The sequence below is a fragment of the Hyla sarda genome, chromosome 2 (genome assembly GCF_029499605.1).
Source record: "Hyla sarda isolate aHylSar1 chromosome 2, aHylSar1.hap1, whole genome shotgun sequence".
Classification (NCBI taxonomy): domain Eukaryota; kingdom Metazoa; phylum Chordata; class Amphibia; order Anura; family Hylidae; genus Hyla; species Hyla sarda.
The window spans coordinates 123,787,580-123,808,664 of record NC_079190.1 but is presented as its reverse complement, the minus strand read 5'-3'; the positions used below and the strand labels follow the sequence as shown (position 1 = coordinate 123,808,664).

General features: G+C 41.3%; 1 protein-coding gene across 3 annotated transcripts in view; it reads right to left on the bottom strand.

Annotated features, from left to right (window-relative positions):
- The window catches only part of VWA8 (von Willebrand factor A domain containing 8), a 383,619-nt gene that overhangs the window by 207,820 nt on the left and 154,714 nt on the right, over positions 1-21,085 (bottom strand). For all 3 annotated transcript variants that reach the window (XR_008888496.1, XM_056555457.1, XM_056555456.1), the window contains exons 21-22: positions 19,179-19,250; positions 13,758-13,834 (exon numbers count right to left, since the gene is read on the bottom strand). Coding sequence is in view for 2 of the 3 variants with exons in the window: in XM_056555457.1 (XP_056411432.1) it covers positions 13,758-13,834; positions 19,179-19,250 (149 nt within the window). In the remaining variant the exon portion in view is untranslated. The remainder of the gene's footprint in view (positions 1-13,757; positions 13,835-19,178; positions 19,251-21,085) is intronic.

Here is a 21,085-nt window from a genome sequence, read left to right as displayed (position 1 = left end):
AATTGTTAGAAAATGGAAGACATACAAGGCCACTGATAATCTCCCTCGATCTAGGGGTCAATGCAAGATCTCACCCTGTGGTGTCAAAATGATCACAAGAACGGTGAGCAAAAGTCCCAGAGCAACATGGGGGGGGGGGGTGCCCAGTGAATGACCTGCAGAGAGCTGGGACCTAAGTAACAAAGGCTACCATCAGTAACACAATACGTCGTCAGGGACTCAAATCATGCAGTGCAAGACGTGTCCCCCTGCTTAAGCCAGTACATGTCCGGGCCCATCTGATGTTTGTTAGAGAGCATGTGGATGACCCAGAAGTGGATTGGGAGAATGTCATATGGTCAGATGAAACCAAAGTAGAACTTTTGGTAAAAACGTGGGTGGAAACATCATGCTTTGGGACTGTTTTTCAGCAAAGGGATCAGGATTTACAAGGGTAAAGGAAAGAATGAATGGGGCCATGTATCAAGAGATTTTGAGTGAAAACCTCCTTCCATCAGCAAGGGCATTGAAGATAAAACATGACTACGTAAGAAGTATTTCAAGGTCCTGGAGTGGCCTAGTCAGTCTTCAGATCTCAACCCTATAGAAAACCTTTGGAGGGAGTTGAAACTCTGTGTTGCCCAGAGAAAGCCCCAAAACATCACTGCTCTAGAGGAGATCTGCATGGAGGAATGAGCCAAAAAACCAGCAACAGTGTGTGAAAACCTTGTGAAGATTTACAGAAAATGTTTGACCTCCTTCACTTCATTCCCAACATAGGGTATATAACAAAGTATTGAGATGAACTTTTGTTTTTGACCAAATACTTATTTTCTACCGTAATTATCAAATAAATTCTTTAAAAATCAGAGTGATTTTATGGATTTTTTTTCTCATTTTATCTCTCAAAGTTGAGGTATACCTATGATGAAAATGACAGGTCTCTCTCATCATTTTAAGTGGGAGAATTTGCACAATTGGTGGCTGACTAAATACTTTTTTTCCCCAGTGTATGGGTGTATGTTTCAGCATACAAACGGATAAAGATATTAAAGGGGTACTTCGGAGGAAAACATTTTTTTAAGCGAACTGGTGTCAGAAATTTAAACAGATTTGTAAATTACTTCTAGTAAAAATCTTAATCCTTCCAGTACTTATTAGCAGCTGTATGCTCCACAGGAAATTCTTAGCTTTTTAACCTCTTTAGGACATAGGACGTTCTCTAACGTCCCCGCTACCTGGGCTTTAATGCCCAAGGACGTTAGAGAATGTCCTGTTGTATTTCCGGTCTCTGCCGCTCGTCGGGCAGAGATCGGAAGCGGATGCCTGCTGAAATGCTTCAGCAGGCATCCAGGGCAAACGCCAAGGGGGGCCATGTAGGCCCCCCATGTCGGCGATCGCCGCAAATCGCAAGGGAAATCGCTCTTGCGATCTGCGGCGATACCGGGCTGATCGGGTCTCTGGGACCCGACCGCCCGTTAATTTTGCATGGTTCCGGTTGTCACAGACAGCCAGGACCATGCTGGAGTATAGGAGCGAGGTGGCAAGCCTGCCACCTCTTCCTATCCCCTGCGATCCGTCGATTAGCTAACCGACCAATCGCAGGGGGGGGGGGTGTCTTCCTCCCGCCCTGCCTGGTCCCTGGAAGTCCGGAGAGGACGGGAGAAAGACCGGAGGACACGGCGGGGGACGGAGGAGTGCTGGGGACCGGCCCCGGTACTTACCTTGTCCCTGAAGACCCGGATCCCGGCGATGAAGACGACGGCGGCGGCGACAGGCGAGTTCCTCTTCAGCCATGGTCGGGCCCTTTACAGCAATGCACGTTGCCGTAAAGCGACATGCATTGCTGTAATGGGACCCTGTATACTACAACTCCCAGCATGCCCAGACAGCCCTTGGCGTCTGGGCATGCTGGGAGTTGCAGTTTTGCAACATCTGGAGGTCCATAGTTTGGAGACCACTGTGCCCTTCCAGATGTTGCAAAACTACACATCCTCAGCATGCCCTTACTGTCCAGGCATGCTGGGAGTTGTACTTCTGTAACATCTGGCCCTTCAGATGTTGCAGAACTACAACTCACAGCATGCCTCGACAGTTTTGGGATACTGGGAGTTAGTGGTCTGCAAACTGTAGTCCTCCAGATGTTGCAAAACTACAACTCCAAGCATGCTGGGAGTTGTAGTTCGGCAACATCTGGCTCTAAAGATGTTGCCGAACTACTACTTCCAGCATGCCTGAGAAGGCTGGGAGTTGTAGTTTTGCAACAACTGGAGGCACACTGGTTGGGAAACATTGTCTGTTTCCTAACTCAGTGTTTCCCAACCCGCGTGCCTCCAGCTGTTGCAAAACTATAACTACCAGCATGCACTGATAGACTGTGCATGCTGGGAGTTGTAGTTTTGCAACAGCTGGAGGTCCCCCCCCCGTGAATGTACAGGGTACATTCACATGGGCAGGGGGCTTACAGTGAGTATCAGGCTGCAAGTTTGCGATGCAGCAAATTTTGCGCGGCAGCCCAAACTCGCAGTGGGAAACTCGCTGTAATCCCCCGCCCGTGTGACTGTACCCTAACAACACTACACTACACTAACACAAAATAAAATAAAAAGTAAAAAATACTACATATACACATACCCCTCCCCTACCCAATAAAAATGAAAAACGTCTGGTACGCCACTGTTTCCAAAATGGAGCCTTCAGGTGTTGCAAAACAACAACTCGCAGTATTGTCGGACAGCCGTTGACTGTATAAGCATGCTGGGAGTTTTGCAACAGCTGGAGGCACCCTGTTTGGGAATCGCTGGCGTAGAATACCCCTATGTCCACCCTTATGCAAATCCCAAATTCAGGCCTCAAATGCACATGGCGCTCTCACTTTGGAGCCCTGTCGTATTTCAAGGCAACAGTTTAGGGCCACATATGGGGTATCGCCGTACTCGGGAAAAATTGTGTTACAAATTTTGGGGGTCTTTTTCTCCTTTAACCCCTTATGAAAAGGTGAAGTTGGGGTCTACAACAGCATGTTAGTGTAAACAAATACATTTTTTACACTAACACGCTGGTGTTGCCCTATACTTTTCATTTTGACAAGAGGTAAAAGGGAAAAAAGCCCCCCAAAATTTGTAATGTAACTTCTCCCGACTACGGAGATACCCCATATGTGGTGGCAAAGTGCTCTTGGGGTGCACAACAAGGCCCAGAAGGGAGAGTGCGCCATGTACATTTGAGGTGATTTGCACAGGAGTGGCTGATTGTTACAGCGGTTTTGACATGCAAAAAAAAAAAAAACATGTGACCCCATTTTGGAAACTACACCCCTCACGGAATGTAATAAGGGGTGCAGTGAGAATTTACACCCCACTGGTGTCTGACAGATCTTTGGAACAGTGGGCTGTGCAAATAAAAAATTTTGTACAGCCCACTGTTCCAAAGATCTGACAGACACCAGTGGGGGGTAAATGCTCACTGTACCCCTTGTTACGTTCCTCAAGGGGTCTAGTTTCCAAAATGGTATGCCATGTGGGGGGTTATTTTGCTGTCCTGGCACCATAGGGGCTTCCTAAATGCGACATGCCCCCTGAGCAAAATTTGCTCTCCAAAAGCCAAATATGACTCCTTCTCTTCTGAGCATTGTAGTTCGCCCGTAGTGCACTTCAGGTCCACTTATGGGGTACCTCCATATTCAGAAGAGATGGGGTTACTAATTTTGGGGGGTCTTTTCTGCTATTAACCCTTGCAAAAATGTGAAATTTGGGGGGTAACACACATTTTAGTGAAAAAAAATATATATTTTTTTACATATGCAAAAGTCGTGAAACACCTGTGGGGTATTAAGGTTCACTTTACCCCTTGTTACGTTCCCCAAGGGGTCTAGTTTCCAAAATGGTATGCCATGTGGGGATTTTCTGCTGTTCTGGTACCAAAATGCAACATAGGTGAAAGCCAGCTCACCCCACCCCAGACAGTAGAGCGCGGATCCAGGCGCTGGACGGCACCAGCCAATAGGAAAATAAAAGAGATCGGATCCAGCTCGATGCAGGTAAAATCAGGTTTAATCCATAGGACAAGGAAGTAACAAGTAACGCGTTTCAAGCGCTATAAGCGCTCTTAGTCATACAACAAATGCATGTTACAAGTCGGCTTAAATAGGCAGTGAGGGAATTACGGCCGGTCACAGGTCATGTGACCGGCAGGAATTAACCCCTTACAGGTAAACAGGGGCAGTATAAAGACATAAGAAGTATACTTCAAGTATCAAGAAGATGGATAAATACAAATATAATAGTAACTACATAAAAGAATAATGTCTGAAAATAATAAATGACCGATGTGTGGAGAAATAAGAAAAAAAAAAATGAATAAACAGGCATGAGTTACTCCTCGTTCTATCCTAAAAAAACACTCTTCCAAGAGACGTTCCAACAAACAAAACAAGAAACGTGGCACCACCAGGGTTAATTTCAGCTCAACAGAACCAGATACCTCTGATTCTGCCTCTGATCCCGGTGAATTAGTCACTAATGAGAATACGCCCAATCAGGATCTCAAATCCAGTTCACACCCTGCGACTTCTACTTCAAAAAACGACAGGCGGGTCGGAAACACAGAGCCAGAAAGACGCAGTCCGCGCAACCACCGGGACAGAAAGAAATGAACACTATTCCTATCTACAACATCTCAGCCAAGATTGTTACTACTTCTCAGATCTCGGTTTTGTCACGGGGACTGTCTTTCTCTCCAACTACAAGATTTGATTTATTCAGAACTTTGATCGATATTAATAGGTTTGTGAGGGGTATCACCATCCGTCGCCATTTTTCCAATATGCCTAAAATAGATGACTCTACTGTACTTGACTGTGACAATATGATTAGTTATGATTTTGTATCATCCCCTTCACCTAACCCTGTTGTCCCAGAACATGGACTAGCCACCAATTTCTCTTTTCAGGATATGATGTCCATTTCCACTCTGGACCAATTGTGTGATCACAGCTCCACTGCCTTGGACACAGTTCCAAAGATTACCGCACGCAACTCCAATTTCTATCCTGTCATGTCCAGAACACCTGTTCTGGACATGTTTCAAGAGGCAGTCGAGCGTGATCTCACAACTTTGGCCCACACTAGGGGTCACCATGTCCCTAATCTTACCCGTCTAGAAAAAGCTGCACTTGACCGCCTGTCCACGGCAGATAATCTTGTTGTGAGACAGGCTGACAAGGGGGGCGCCATTGTCATATTAGATAAGGGACTCTAACGTCAAATTAATTTAGACATGTTATCAGATCCCAACACATATCGTGTTCTTAGATCAGATCCTACTAGCATCTTCAAACAACGGTTAGTGGAGCTTGTGGATCTTGGGAAGGAGAAGGGTTTCTTTACTTCCTGTGAAGCAGATTTTATCATTGTTGATTACCCAATAATCCCCATTTTTCATTCTCTTCCCAAGATCCACAAGCTCTGTTTCCCCCCACCTTGCAGGCCTATTGTTGCCGGCATTGGCTCTTTAAACGAAAACCTTTGTGCCTGGATAGACTCGCTCCTCCAACCACTCATCCCTCAGATTCGGGCATACATACAGGACACTAAGCATCTACTACTCAATTTGAATCATATACCTTGGCATTCATCCCTGTACTCAGTCATTCCACATCACCTTGCACTTACTGCACTTCAATGGTTTCTTTCTACTTACTCCACTTACTCTCCTGATTTTCGCGAATTTCTGGGTTTATGTGTTTCCTTTCTTCTCGAACACAACTTTTTTATGTTTGATGGGTGTTTCTTTCTCCAAATCACTGGCGCTTCTATGGGGGCCAAATTCTCACCCTCTATTGCTAATATCTACATGTGTTGGTGGGAATCTATCTATCTTTTTTCTCCTTCTAACCCTTTCGCTAATCATCTCATCTGGTACGGTCGCTACATAGACGACCTCATATTCATATGGTGTCCCGGTGTGGCGACCGTGCCAGACTTCTCTTCCTATCTTAATACTAACACTCTTAATCTACAGTTCACTGTTTCAGAACACACTCACACCATTTCATTTCTTGATGTCAATCTGAGGGGCGACAGCGCCACTGGCCAAATACTGTCTTCTACATTTCGTAAAAGTACAGCTGTCAATTCCATTCTGTGTGCCCACTCATGTCACCCACCCCACGTCATAAAAAACCTGCCGGTGGGTGAGATGATTCGGGCACGCAGAAATTGCTCCACGGACAAGGATTTTATCACTGAGGCGGAGTCTATCCAGACACGTTTAAAAGCACGTGGTTACCCTGATTGGTCACTTAAAAGAGCCACCAAAATTGCCCTTAATCGAAACAGACAGGAACTACTTAACAGTTCCCGCAAACCTAAAATGAAACACGACAATCCAACTCCGGTGACTTTCACCACTTCTTACAGCACTGATTTTTCTACTATTTGTAAGATCATACATACATGCCTATGATTTTGACTGATCCCCAGTATGCATGTATTAAAGAAACCGGATATAGATGTGTTCCCAAAAAAGCTCCCACAATCGGCCAAAGAGTCTCTCCGAGTCTCTTCTCTACCTCCAGGCCTGTTCCACCCACTTGGCTATCCTACCCTGGTTCATTTAGATGTGGGCACAACCGTTGCACCTGTTGCTCGGTGATGCACGTCACCAGATCTTTCACCTCGTTTGTCACCAACGTTACCTATACAATCAAACAATACATTAATTGTAATACCACATATGTGGTGTACCTGGTGTCGTGCATGACCTGCCGTTTACAGTACGTCGGCTGTACCACAAATCCACTAAAAGTTCGGTTGAGAAAACATTTATCTGACATCCCCCATTTTAACTCCAGAAACACCTCTGCAGTGTCCAGACATTGTGCTGAAGTACATCATGGTAGTTTTTCCTCTTTACAATGCACCGCAATTGAACGTGTTAATCCATCCAAGAGAGGAGGTGACTTGAAACAAAAGCTTCTTAATCGAGAAGTCTTTTGGATTCTCAAATTGTCTACACGAGTTCCTCTTGGTATGAATAAACGGCAGGATGTCATTCTTCATTATTAAATATAACTTTATTTATGTCATCGCTTATTCATTCCTTGACATCTTCACATGTTCCCCAGATGTCCATTAATATATACTGATTCACTCGTATACTTATGTTAATTTTTACATAGGACCCATCTGGTGATACATTTTTTAGATGTTACCTCGTATGTGGCTTCTTTACAGCCGATGTACATGATTGGCATATATCTTTTTAATATGTAATTCAGTAACTCATGCCTGTTTATTCATTTTTCTTTTTTTCTCATTTCTCCACACATCGGTCATTTATTATTTTCAGACAATATTCTTTTATGTAGTTACTATTATATTTGTATTTATCCACCTTCTTGATACTTGAAGTATACTTCTTATGTCTTTATACTGCCCCTGTTTACCTGTAAGGGTTTAATTCCTGCCGGTCACATGACCTGTGACCGGCCATAATTACCTCACTGCCTATTTAAGCCGACTTGTAACATGCATTTGTTGTATGACTAAGAGCGCTTATAGCGCTTGAAACGCGTTACTTGTTCCTTCCTTGTCCTATGGATTAAACCTGATTTTACATGCATCGAGCTGGATCCGATCTCTTTTATTTTCCAAAATGCAACATGCCCCACAAAAACCATTTCAGAAAAACGTACTCTCCAAAATCCCCTTGTCGCTCCTTCGCTCCTGAGCCCGCCGAACAATTTACATAGACATATGTGCTTACTCGAGAGAAATTGGGCTACAAATATAAGTATACATTTTCTCCTTCTACCCCTTGTAAAAATAAAAAAATTGGGTCTACAAAACGTGAGTGTAAAAAATGAAGATTGTGAATTTTCTCCTTCACTTTGCTGCTATTCCTGTGAAACACCTAAAGGGTTAAAACGCTGACTGAATGTCATTTTGAATACGTTGGGGGGTGCAGTTTTTATAATGGGGTCATTTGTGGGGTATTTCGAAGATGAAGACCCTTCAAATCCACTTCAAACCTGAACTGGTCCCTGAAAAATAGGGAGTTTAAAAATTTTGTGAAAAATTGGAAAATTGCTGCTGAACTTTGAAGCCCTCTGGTGTCTTCCAAAAGTTAAATCACGTCAATTTTATGATGCAATCATGAAGTAGACATATTGTATATGTGAATAAAACATTTTTTTATTTGGAATATCCATTTTCCTTACAAGCAGAGAGCTTCAAAGTTAGAAAAATGCTAAATTTTCAATTTTTTCATCAAATTTTGGAATTTTTCACTAGGAAACTATGCAAGTATCGACAAAATTTTACCAATATCATAAAGTAGAATATGTCAAGAAAAAACAATCTCGGAATCAGAATGATAGGTAAAAGTATCCCAGAGTTATTAATGTTTAAAGTGACAGTGGTCAGATGTTCAAAAAACGCTCTGGTCCTAAGGTGTAAAATGGCCTGGTCCTTAACCCCTTAAGGACGCAGGACGTAAATGTACGTCCTGGTGAGGTGGTACTTAACGCACCAGGACGTACATTTACGTCCTAAGCATAACCGCGGGCATCGGAGCGATGCCCGTGTCATGCGCGGCTGATCCCGGCTGCTGATCGCAGCCAGGGACCCGCCGGCAATGGCCGACGCCCGCGATCTCGCGGGCGTCCGCCATTAACCCCTCAGGTGCCGGGATCAATACAGATCCCGGCATCTGCGGCAGTTCACGATTAAAATGAACGATCGGATCGCCCGCAGCGCTGCTGCGGGGATCCGATCATTCATAACGCCGCACGGAGGTCCCCTCACCTTCCTCCGTGCGGCTCCCGGCGTCTCCTGCTCTGGTCTGTGATCGAGCAGACCAGAGCAGGAGATGACCGATAATACTGATCTGTTCTATGTCCTATACATAGAACAGATCAGTATTAGCAATCATGGTATTGCTATGAATAGTCCCCTATGGGGACTATTCAAGTGTAAAAAAAAATGTAAAAAAATGTAAAAGTAAAAGTAAAAAAAAAGTGAAAAATCCCCTCCCCCAATAAAAAAGTAAAACGTCCGTTTTTTCCTATTTTACCCCCAAAAAGCGTAAAAAACATTTTTTATAGACATATTTGGTATCGCCGCGTGCGTAAATGTCTGAACTATTAAAATAAAATGTTAATGATCCCGTACGGTGAACGGCGTGAACGAAAAAAAATTTAAAAAGTCCAAAATTCCTACTTTTTTAATACATTTTATTAAAAAAAAATTATAAAAAATGTATTAAAAGTTTTTTATATACAAATGTGGTATCAAAAAAAAGTACAGATCATGGCGCAAAAAATGAGCCCCCATACCGCCGCTTATACGGAAAAATAAAAAAGTTATAGGTCATCAAAATAAAGGGATTATAAACGTACTAATTTGGTTAAAAAGTTTGTGATTTTTTTTAAGCGCAACAATAATATAAAAGTATATAATAATGGGTATCATTTTAATCGTATTGACCCTCAGAATAAAGAACACACGTCATTTTTACCAGAAATTGTACGGCGTGAAAACAAAACCTTCCAAAATTAGCAAAATTGCGTTTTTCGTTTTAATTTCCCCACAAAAATAGTGTTTTTTGGTTGCGCCATACATTTTATGATATAATGAGTGATGTCATTACAAAGGACAACTGGTCGCGCAAAAAACAAGCCCTCATAATAGTCTGTGGATGAAAATATAAAAGAGTTATGATTTTTAGAAGGCGAGGAGGAAAAAATGAAAACGTAAAAATTAAATTGTCTGAGTCCTTAAGGCCAAAATGGGCTGAGTCCTTAAGGGGTTAAAAAAATTTTTGGTCTTGTCCACATTGCTCTCTGCTGACACCTCTGTCCAGAGTAGTATAGGTTTGCTATGAGGATTTTTTTCCTGCTCTGGACAGTAGAGAGCCCTGTAGACAAGACAAAAAAGAAATTCAAAAAGAAAATAATTTACTCTGTAGCATACAGCTGCTAAAATGTACTGGAAGGATTAAGACTTTTTAATAGAAGTAACTTACAAATCTGTTTAACTTTCTGGCACCAGTTGATTTAAAAGAAAGGAAAAATTCCACTGTAGTACCCCTTTAAGTCTTCTGAAATAATGACCCCTAAATCCCTTTACTCAGATACTGAGGTCAGGACTGTGTCAAATATTCTATATTCTTCTCTTGGGTTTTCAACATTCCAGGTGCATTATCTTGCACTTATCCACATTAAATTTCAGTTGCTAGAGTTCTGACCATTCTGACCTTTTCCATTTGGCGTATCCCTCCAGGAACATCAACCATGTTACATATCTTGGTGTCATCTACAAAAAGACATATCTTACCATCTTTTTGCAATATCACTAATGAAGATATTAAACAAAATTGGTCCCAGTACAGATCCTTGAGGTACCCCACTGGTAACAAGACCTCTGAATATACACCATTTTTTTTTTTTTTTTTTTTTTAAATACATTTTATTGAAAAGTAAACTACATCAAACAACAGGCCCATTAAAGTGAGCATAGTGCACAAAATACAAGAAATCATAGCAAGGCACATTGAATCCAAAACAAATGAACATAATGGAAACGACAGGGTAGCTAACATCAGTACATGCTGTGCACAGCAGAGGCCTCAACAACATCACCCAACGTAGGTGACCAAAAGAACAAGGACAAACAGACAACAATTGCATAACTAAAGGAAGATAAAACATAAAAAATAGTAATAACAACCCTGCGTCACGTAATAAAGTAGACATGTACCACCGTGTTCCAAGGAGATTAGAAGAGTAGTATAAAAATTAAAATAAAAAATGGCCGACCCATGCATCAACATGAACGGGTGAGGACAGACATACAGTGAAGCAAGACGAGAGAGGACAAATAAACGAAAACTACACCACAGACAGAACACTAGGCGGGTGCCAGTCGGGCTCGAGGAGAAGACAGAGTAGGAACATTGAGTCAACGGAGAGGAGCACCACACCCCCCACACTGAGATAAATTTACCCGGGCATTTCCGATTCTTATACACTAAGTGCGAAAAGGGTATTGTGGCATTCACAAGGGCCTTCCATTATGAGAGAGAAGGCGGGCCGGGGTCCATCCATTTAAGAGCAATTGCCTTTCTGGCCAAGAACAAGGTCTCCCGCAAAAGTGTAGGTACATGATTTGTCCACATCTCCTCATCTATAATGCCAAATAGGTAGATCAGGCGATCAGGAGGCAGGGGGGGTTGGACAAGAGTGGCAAGAAGTTGGAGAACCTCGCGCCAAAAGGACACAATGAAGGGACAAGCCCATATGAGATGCCAGAAGCACCACAACGATGGCAAGCAGCCGAGTCAGAACGACCCATCCTATGTAATCTAAGAGGGGTTATATAACTGTAATGGATAACGTACAATTGGATCAATTTGTTATTAGCTGCTGGGGACACATGCATATGGGAGGAGAATATTTCTTCCCAGTCTTCCAGCAGATAACCCCACTCCACCGAGTCAAAGGCCTTGGCGGCGTCCAGAGACGCCAAGGCCCAATCCCCTCCCCGAGCGCCGGCCACCTGGATGGCAGCTGAATATACACCATTGACTACAAACTTTTGTTGTCTGTCTTTCAGCCACTGTCTAATCCACTCAACAATATGAGAGTCAAAGTTCAAAGACTGTAGTTTACTGATAAATCTTCTATGTGGGACAGTGTCAAAAGCCTTACTAAAATCTAGGTATGTGATGTCTACTGCCCCTCCGCCATCTATTATTTAAGTCACCCAATCAAAAAAATATATAGGATTTGTTTCATATGATCTCCCTGAAGTAAACCCATGTAGTTTTTCATCTTGCAATCCATGGGATTTTAGATGTTCCACAATCCTATCCTTTAGTAGGGTTTCCATTCATTTTCCCACTATTGATGTAAAACTTGCCTGGCCTATAGTTGCCTGATTCCTCCCTACTACATTTCTTGTGAATGGGCACGACATTTGCTAATTTCCAATCTTCCGGGACGGCTCCTGTTACCATTGATTGGTTAAATAAATCGGTTAACAGTTTTGCTAGTTCACAGCTAAGCTCTTTTAAAGAGGTATTCCAGGAAATAACTTTCTTTTATAAATCAACTGGCTCCAGAAAGCAGATTTGTAAATTACTTCTATTAAAAAACCTTAATCCTTCCAATAATTATCAGCTGCTGAAGTTGAGTCAGTCTTTCTGTCTGGAAACAGTGCTCTCTGCTGACATCTCTGCTTGTCTCGGGAACTGCTCAAAGTAGAAGAGGTATGCTTTGGGGATTTGCTTCTACTCTGGACAGTTCCTGAGACAGGTGTCATCAGAGAGCACTTAGAAAGTAAAGAACAACTCAACTTCAGCAGCTCATAAGTACTGAAATGGTTAAGAATATTTAATAGGGTCTGTTTAAAATCCGTTTACAAATCTGTTTAACTTTCTGGAGCCAGTTGATATATAAAAAAAAAAAATACGTTTTTTTCTGGATAACCCCTTTAATAATTTTGGGTGTGTACCATCAGGCCCCTGTGACTCATTTGTCTTCATTTTAGACAGAAAACGTAGAACATTTTCCTCTGTAAAGACACATGCATCACACGATTCATTAGTCTTCCTCACTAATTGAGGTGCTTTTCCTTCTTTTTCTTCTGTAAAAACTGAACAGAAGTATTCATTAAGGCAGTCCACTAGTCCTTTATTCACTTCTACATACCTTACTTCCTTTGTTTTTAATTTCCTTTTTTCATTTATATATCTGAAGGATGTGTTATCCGCTTTTTTCACTGACTAAGCTAGTTTTTCTTCTGCCTGCACTTTAGATAATTGATAACTTCCCCTTTCATTGTCATTTCCACACCTAGTAGATCATCTAATTCTTTAACTTGACCAGGAGGTCAATTTCTGCTGCTGAAGTCTCCCCTTTTCTAAAGAAGAACACAAAGATAGCCCAGCCCTTCCCTTTTAACAAAGTCCCACCCCTCAGCTGTTTCCCAGTGGGAAAAAACATAGATTGACAGAGGTCTGTTCCCTGCTCTGTGCAATGGTGCAATCTGTTCTCTGAGAGGACGATTTTCAGTGAAGTAAAAGAAAATATCATATCCTCTCAGCCCAAACTATCAAGAATTAATTATACATATAAAGTGTTAATCTTCTAGATTAAGAAACAGCTACTTGTTAAGCATTAATCTGCTAGGTGAATGTATATAAAATTTGCTCTCAGGCAACAAGTGGGCCAATGTTACAGTTGTATAATAGATTAAGACCTAATTTTTATTTTTACAAAATGTAACAAAACAACTAAGTTACAGGGACTAAAGTGTAATATCACACCTCTATGTGTGTGCTATAATGCTGTGTCTGTACTGGTCCTGATGCTGAACATCTAGGTTTTCATATCTCCAAACTGCTATATGCTCAGAAGAGATGTACTGGAGAACGGTTTCTCCTCTGCTAAAGAAATAGCTGTATAATAAGTGGTCACATGTGAAGCTGCAGTCTGCTATTCAACTCATTGCATCTACACACAAAGAGATAACACCAGAATTAATGCTAAAAAATTATAAAATCATTTAGTGCGCAGTGAATTATTTAAAAAAAATTCAATAAATAAAAGCAACCAAAACAATAACAAGCCATAACTATGTATGGCAAAATGGTTCTGTTAATAAAAAAAAAAAAATTTAAAAAAGACATTCCACAAAAAATCCCATATATGGCTGCAATAATTACCCATTTCTCCATGAGTTTGGTATGCCTTTTATAAAAATGTAATTCTTTACCTGTGGAGTTGCAAATACTCCCTTGGTCGGTTTAGCAAGTGCAGAAATCTGTCCACTATCTTGTTCTTGCCAACACCCTGTAGGCACAGAAACAAGGTATTTAGAAAACATACACACACACAGCATAAATGGTATTTTCGAAATCAATAAAAAGAAAAAAAACTCAAGATATTTAAACTAAAAATAATAAAGTCATGATTTATGAGTCATTTGTCTATAAGACAAAGAAAACAGAAGCAGATTATATATTAAAGGGGTATTCCGGCCTAAGACATCTTATCCCCTATCCAAAGGATAGGGGATAAGAAGTATGATTGCAGGGGTTCCGCCGCTGGGACCCCCGCGATTTCCGTGCAGCCCCTGGCAGTCACGCCCCCTCCCATAGACATGAATGGAGGGGGCTTGGTGTGACGTCACAAGGGGGCATGCCCGGGAGCAGTCACGTCTCACATTTATCTCCTATCCTTTGAATAGGGGATAAGATGTCTAAGGCCGGAAAACCCCTTTAATGATATACAGTGGGGCAAAAAAGTATTTTGTCAGCCACCAATTGTGCAAGTTCTCCTACTCAAAAAGATGAGAGAGGCCTGTAATTTTCATCATAGGTATACCTCAACTATGAGAGACATAATAAGAAAAAAAAAATCCATAAAATCACATTGTCTGATTTTTTAAGAATGTATTTGCAAATTATGGTGGAAAATAAGTATTTGGTCAATAACAGAAGTTAATCTCAATACTTTGTTATATACCCTTTGTTTGCAATTAGAGATGAGCGAACTTACAGTAAATTCGATTCCTCACGAACTTCTCGGCTCGGCAGTTGATGACTTATCCTGCCTAAATTAGTTCAGCGTTCAGGTGCTCCCGTGGGCTGGAAAAGGTGGATACAGTCCTAGGAGACTCTTTCCTAGGACTGTATCCACCTTTTCCAGCCCACCGGAGCACCTGAAAGCTGAACTAATTTATGCAGGATAAGTCATCAACTGCCGAGCCGAGAAGTTCGTGACTAATCGAATTTACTGTAAGTTCGCTCATCTCTATTTGCAATGACAGAGGCCAACTGTTTTCTGTAAATCTTCACAAGGTTTTCACACACTGTTTGCTGGTATTTTGGCTAATTCCTCCATACAGATCTCCTCTAGAGCAGTGATGTTTTGGGGCTGTCGCTGCGCAACACAGGCTTTCAACTCCCTCCAAAGGTTTTCTATGGGGTTGAGATCTGGAGACTGGCAAGGCCACTCAAGGACCTAGAAATGCTTCTTATGAAGTCCCTCCTTCGTTGCCCGGACAGTGTGTTTCGGATCATTGTCATGCTGAAAGACCCAGCCACGTTTTATCTTCAATGCCCTTGCTGATGGAAGGAGGTTTTCACTCAAAATCTCACAATACATGGCCCCATTTATTCTTTCCTTTACACGGATCAGTCGTCCTGGTCCCTTTGCTGAAAAACAGCCCCAAAGCATGATGTTTCTACCCCTATGCTTCACAGTAGGTATGGTGTTCTTTGGATGACACTCAGCATTCTTTCTCCTCCAAACAAGACGAGTTGAAGGAGAAAGAAGGAGTTGAATTTTTACCAAAAAGTTCTACTTTGGTTTCATCTGACCATATGACATTTTCCCAATTCTCTTCTGGATCATCCAAATGCTCTCTAACAAACATCAGACATGCCCGGACATGTACTGGCTTAAGCAGGGGGACACGTCTGGCACTGCATAATTTGAATCCCTGGTGGCATACTGTGTTACTGATGATAGCCTTTGTTACTTTGGTCCCAGCTCTCTGCAGCTCATTCACCAGGTCCCCCTGTGTGGTTCTGGGATTTTTGCTCACTGTTCTTGTGATCATTTTGACACCACAGGTTGATATCTTGCGTGGAGCCCCAGATCGAGGGAGATTATCAGTGATCTTGCATGTCTTCCATTTTCTAATAATTGCTCCCACAGTTGATTTCTTCACACCATGCTTCTTGCCTATTGCAGATTCAGTCTGCCCAGCCTGGTGCGGGTCTACAATTTTGTTTCTGGTGTCCTTTGACAGCTCTTTGGTCTTGGCCATAGTGGAGTTTGGAGTGTGACTGTTTGAGGTTGTGGACAGGTGTCTTTTATACTGATAAAAAGTCCAAACAGGTGCCATTAATACAGGTATTGAGTGGAGGACAGAGGAGACTCTTAAAGAAGAAGTTACAGGTCTGTGAGAGCCAGAAATCTTGCTTGTTTGTAGGTGACCAAACACTTATTTTCCACCATAATTTGCAAATGAATTCTTTAAAAATCAGACAATGTGATTTTATGGATTTTTTTTTCTCATTATGTCTCTCATAGTTAAGGTATACCTATGATGTAAATTAAAGGCCTCTCTCATCTTTTCAAGTTGGGGACATTGCACAATTGGTGGCTGACTAAATACTTTTTTGCCCCACTGTAGCTGATATGAATCAAAATACAGTTCAGCTTCCCTCAAATAGCCTGTGGTTGACCATTGATTGTGTTTCTACATATCTTTAAGGCTCTAAAGCTTGTCTTGTAAATCTAAATAGTTAACACTGATAACCTTGTTATTTTTATAAAATGCTGCTTTATATGAATATGGTTAACAGCCAAGCCATATGTAGAGTTTTTCAACATCATATTTGTTGAAATATGAACATTTTAAGACTAGTTAATCTTTTTATCTATGTTAACTCCCCCACAGGACAGGGGGGAATAAATGTAAGATCTCCACAATGGGGCCAGTCTCTTACAGAAGAACTCAGGCTACTACCTTTCTCAGCACTGCCAGCCCACTCAGCCATTCACCAGTTGAGGCGGGAAACCGATGCTGCAGGTGACTGAACAGACCGTCACTGCCAAGACTATTACTTTTTGGAAGATGGGGGCTGGATTGCTCATTGGTAAGAGACGGTCACATTCTGGAGATCGTAGGAGTGTCCGAGATAAGACACGTATTCCCTATAATGTGGATAGGGGATACTTTTGTAAACTGTATAACCCCTTTAGGGGGTTAAAACATTTATTTGTGTTCAATTTGCAATGTGTGTATTTGCTTCAATTTAAAAAAGCTAGGTGACTGTCCACTATGTGTGGGGATTCCACAATTTTTGCCATGGATGGCATATGGGCAGTGTTTGTGGCATTTTCTTTCTCATTCTTGCAATTACACAATTCCTTTGAGGCAATGTGATATCCTCCATATTGGACAGAATACATAAGTATATGTAAAATAACTAGCAGCTGCAAATATGTGATTTCTAGTAGATCTGTAGTTATATATAATCTACATAAATTTGTGCATTTTCTAAATTGACTTGTCAGAAACTGCTAATTGTAAACCTTTCACAAGTGCTTTTCTTTTTACCCTTGGGTAGATGAGTACATGTCTCTGTGTGTGTTTAGCCACTTAATTCACCTTTAATAAAGGTTGCTGGCAAAGCAAAATAATGTTGCTTAAATGGTCTTGACTGATTAAATTAAGCCTGTGTATACCTTGGATAATGTATACCCTTTAATGAATGAGACTATGGCATTAGTTTTAATGCAGAGTATGTCAATTATGGGCTTTTACATATTATTATCATCAGGGATTCAAGTGGCATTTAGTGGAAGTTAATATTTAATAGAACAAAAATTGTTCTATCAAGGAAAACCAAATTGCAACTTCCAGCAAAAAGGCAGCAATGTGGAGCAGGTAAATCTTGTGCTAACTGGGGGAACAGGGTATAGCATTGTGGCTGACAATAGTTGTTTAGTGGCTGTTTATGCTGTCAGACAATGTTGGTTGGCACTGGAGCCATTGCGTCTGGCACTGAGGATACTGTTAGGTGTATCACATTAATTTGTCCCTCTTGGGGTATTGAAAAAAAAATTTTAGGTGTGGCTTAACTACACATGCAAATTAAAGATATGCAGCAGATTTTCTGCAACTGCATATCTCCACAACATAATTTTAAAGGCTACCAGACTACCCAAAGAACACACAGAGATGCCAGATGCTCTGTTAATGGTGGAGGTGTTAGAGAACTTTAAGACTTTGTTTGAGGGACCCTTTCCAACATCCATGAATGAAGCTGCAATAGTTTTGATTTCCAAACCAGCTTACGATCTCAAATAGTATAGTATAGACTATTTTTAGATATAATGTAGTATAAACTAATCACATTCTTGAATGTAAAGATTGTAGCCAAAATAATGGCAAACAGAATGTCCAGAGTGATTGCTAATATAGCACAGCAAGATGAGCAGGCTGGCTGTCCAATATATTAAGGCTTTTTCTTTACCTTCCAATTCAAACTTTGAGTCTGAAGGTTCCTGGCCTTTGACAGCATGGTGTGCCCCTATCTTTGGGCCACTTTGAACTTTGTGGACTTTCAGAATGGCTTAAACTGATGGTTTAAACTATTCTATTTAGACCCAGGGGCTAGGAATACAGCTAAAGGCCTTCTGAAAATATACCATTATTTAGAGGCGTGCAGCAAGAATTCCCTCCTGCCACCACTTTTTTTTGCAGTTGCATCTAACCCCCAGCAGCAACTGATATTAATATGGTAGCTTAAATAAGAAACTATTGCTCATGGGCAATGACATGTTACCATTTTTAGGAGAATGAATTGGTCCTCTTAGGGAGTTATGTTTATTATTATTAACCATTTAGGTAATTTATCTGAATTTGCTACAACTTGGACCAAACCATCTCTCTTGATGATTAGCAGGTAAGAGATGATGTGTTCTACAGAGAAGAATCTCCTTAAAGGGAACCTGTGATCAGAGTTTACCATATAGAATGCATAGCTGCATGTTATGTATGGTAAAATCTTCTTCCTCACCATTCCCAAGAGACGTTCCTGCCTGAAGTGATAATGGGTATATGTCTATGAAGTTAAAAATTGTTCCCCGCCGGCCCATAAGTAGTTCGGTGGGAAGCTATACTCACCTAGTGATCACAGCAGCAGCTGACGGGACTAGATGAGTATAGATTCCTTGCCCAGGAGACTACATACAGGGCAAGTGGAGAATAATTTCTAGCTTCATATACCCAGGAACATCTCCAGGGGATAGTGAGGAAGAAGAATTTACCATATATAATGTGCAGCCACCCATTATATATGGTAAAATCTCATAACAGTTTCCCTTTAAGGAAGTATTCTTCTTTTAAATTATTTGGGTTCTGGTTAGTGTGAAAGTTGTTGCCATAAAACACTAGATATAAAAACCTAATGCTCTAGGTGCCTACAATGTAAAATGGCCACCTGGTATAATAACTCTTAAAATGTCAACTATAATATATAAAATGTGAAGAAATCACAACATTGGAGAAACTTCCTATTAATAATAAATCGTAGATCAATACAAAAAAAGGCCTTTTTTTTTTCTTTTTTATTATTTTCCAGAATACAATAAAAAAAAATAGAAAAATGCTTACCTGATTTCCAACAAGCAAGAGGTGTTCTCCAAGCAGGAAATCTTTTAACATGTCTTCCATAACCCTCAGATGCTGCAAAGACAACCACATTACTGAAGTGAGCCGTTCTATGTATTCCATGGAAGTGGGGAATATTACACAAGGTAAAATATAAAGCAGCATTTCACTGTCATTTCTCATTACATGTTCTGTAAGTGAACAAACTCACATACTTGTTCTGATAGCAGGAGAAGACTGGAAAGAGGCATAGCAGAGCATTAAACTCTCCGTAGGAAAGGTCTGAGCAATAGCTGTCCAAAAAAAGATACACATGAACCAGTTTCCTATTTCACGTAAAGTAAAGTTGAAGGTACATCCATCACATGTTGTACTGGATGTACCGTGATCTCTACTAGTTTGCACCAGGACCAGTGCAGTGTGGCTAATCATTTTTCTGGACTGCCCGGATGAAGCAAAGGGCCTGCAGGTGAGCGGTGTGTGTGTTTGACCTGTCTGCATAAAGCCAGCTGTTCTTTCTGGTCCTTCTGCAACTGGCTGTTCATTTTCCTAGTTTCCTATTAAATCCTGGAATCCCTGTAATATATACAATAATGCTCAGCTGAGCCAAGTCTGATCTTGGCCAATGTACTCACAGCATACTCTATAAGCCATACATTTAGTAAAAGAAAAATTATGGTAACTTCTTATCCTACCTGTCACTGCAATACACTAAATCTACACAAGAGTAAGAGCAAATCCCCATAGAAAACCTATCCTACTCTGGACAGTTCCTAAAATGGACAGAGGTCTCAGCAGAGCACTGTGGTCAGACAGAAAGGAAATAATAAAAAAAAAAAAAGAACTTCCCGTGGATCATATAACAGCTGATAAGTACTGGAAGGATTGGGATTTTTTAACAGAAGTAATTTACAAATCTGTAACTTTCTGGCACCAGTTGATTTAAAAAAAAAAGTTTTCCAATGGAGTACCTCTTTAAACCTTTGCTCAGTCTGGGTGGCCCCACTGAATGATTAACAGTTTTTCTTGTATAAGTTTAAAGGGGTATTCCGGGCAAAAACATTTTATCCCCTATCCATAGACATGAATGGAGGGGGCCTGGTGTGACGTCACGTCCCCAGTCCCGGAAACCTGGAGGTTCCGAAACTTAAGACGCAGCTCCCGCATAGAATGCGGGTGCTACAGTGAAATCGCGGGGGGTTCCAGCGGCGAGACCCCCCGATCAGACATCTTATTGCCTATCCTTTGGATAAAATGTTTTTGCTTGCCCGGAATACCCCTTTAAATATAGAGATAGCTGCCAATCACTAATATGGACAACCCACTGGACTCAATTTCTAAATCAATATCTTAAGGTTGTGTTCACATGTACAATATTCTGTATATATTTGATGCACAGGATTTGAAGCTACAAATTTCAATGTAAACTGAACACAGCTTCAAATCCTGTGCATCAAATATGCGCAGGATACTGTACATATTCAGCTTCTCCAATAAATTTGTGTGTTTGTAGCCATCTCATCAGGTGGGACATAGGTTACTAGAGTTGAGATTTCCATGCTACCAGGCAACTTCGAAAAAATAATTTAACACAATGACATTTAAAGGAAGTCTGTCATCAGTGTCACCTGCACTAACCTGTCGGTACAGACAGGTAGTGCAAGTGACACTAATGACAATGGTACTTACCTTGTCCCATTCCGTGCGGTTCTCTGCTGGGTCTCGCTGCTAGCAAACCACAACGGTGACATGACTAAGCTCCGCCCATGCCCCAAGTTGGGCCCGGAGCTGAAGATACCGAAGAGGATTGCTGGAGAACCACAGCACGGAATGGGACAAGGCGAGTACCATTGTTATGAGTGTCACCTGCACTACCTGTCTGTATTGACAGGTTAGTGCAGGTGACACTG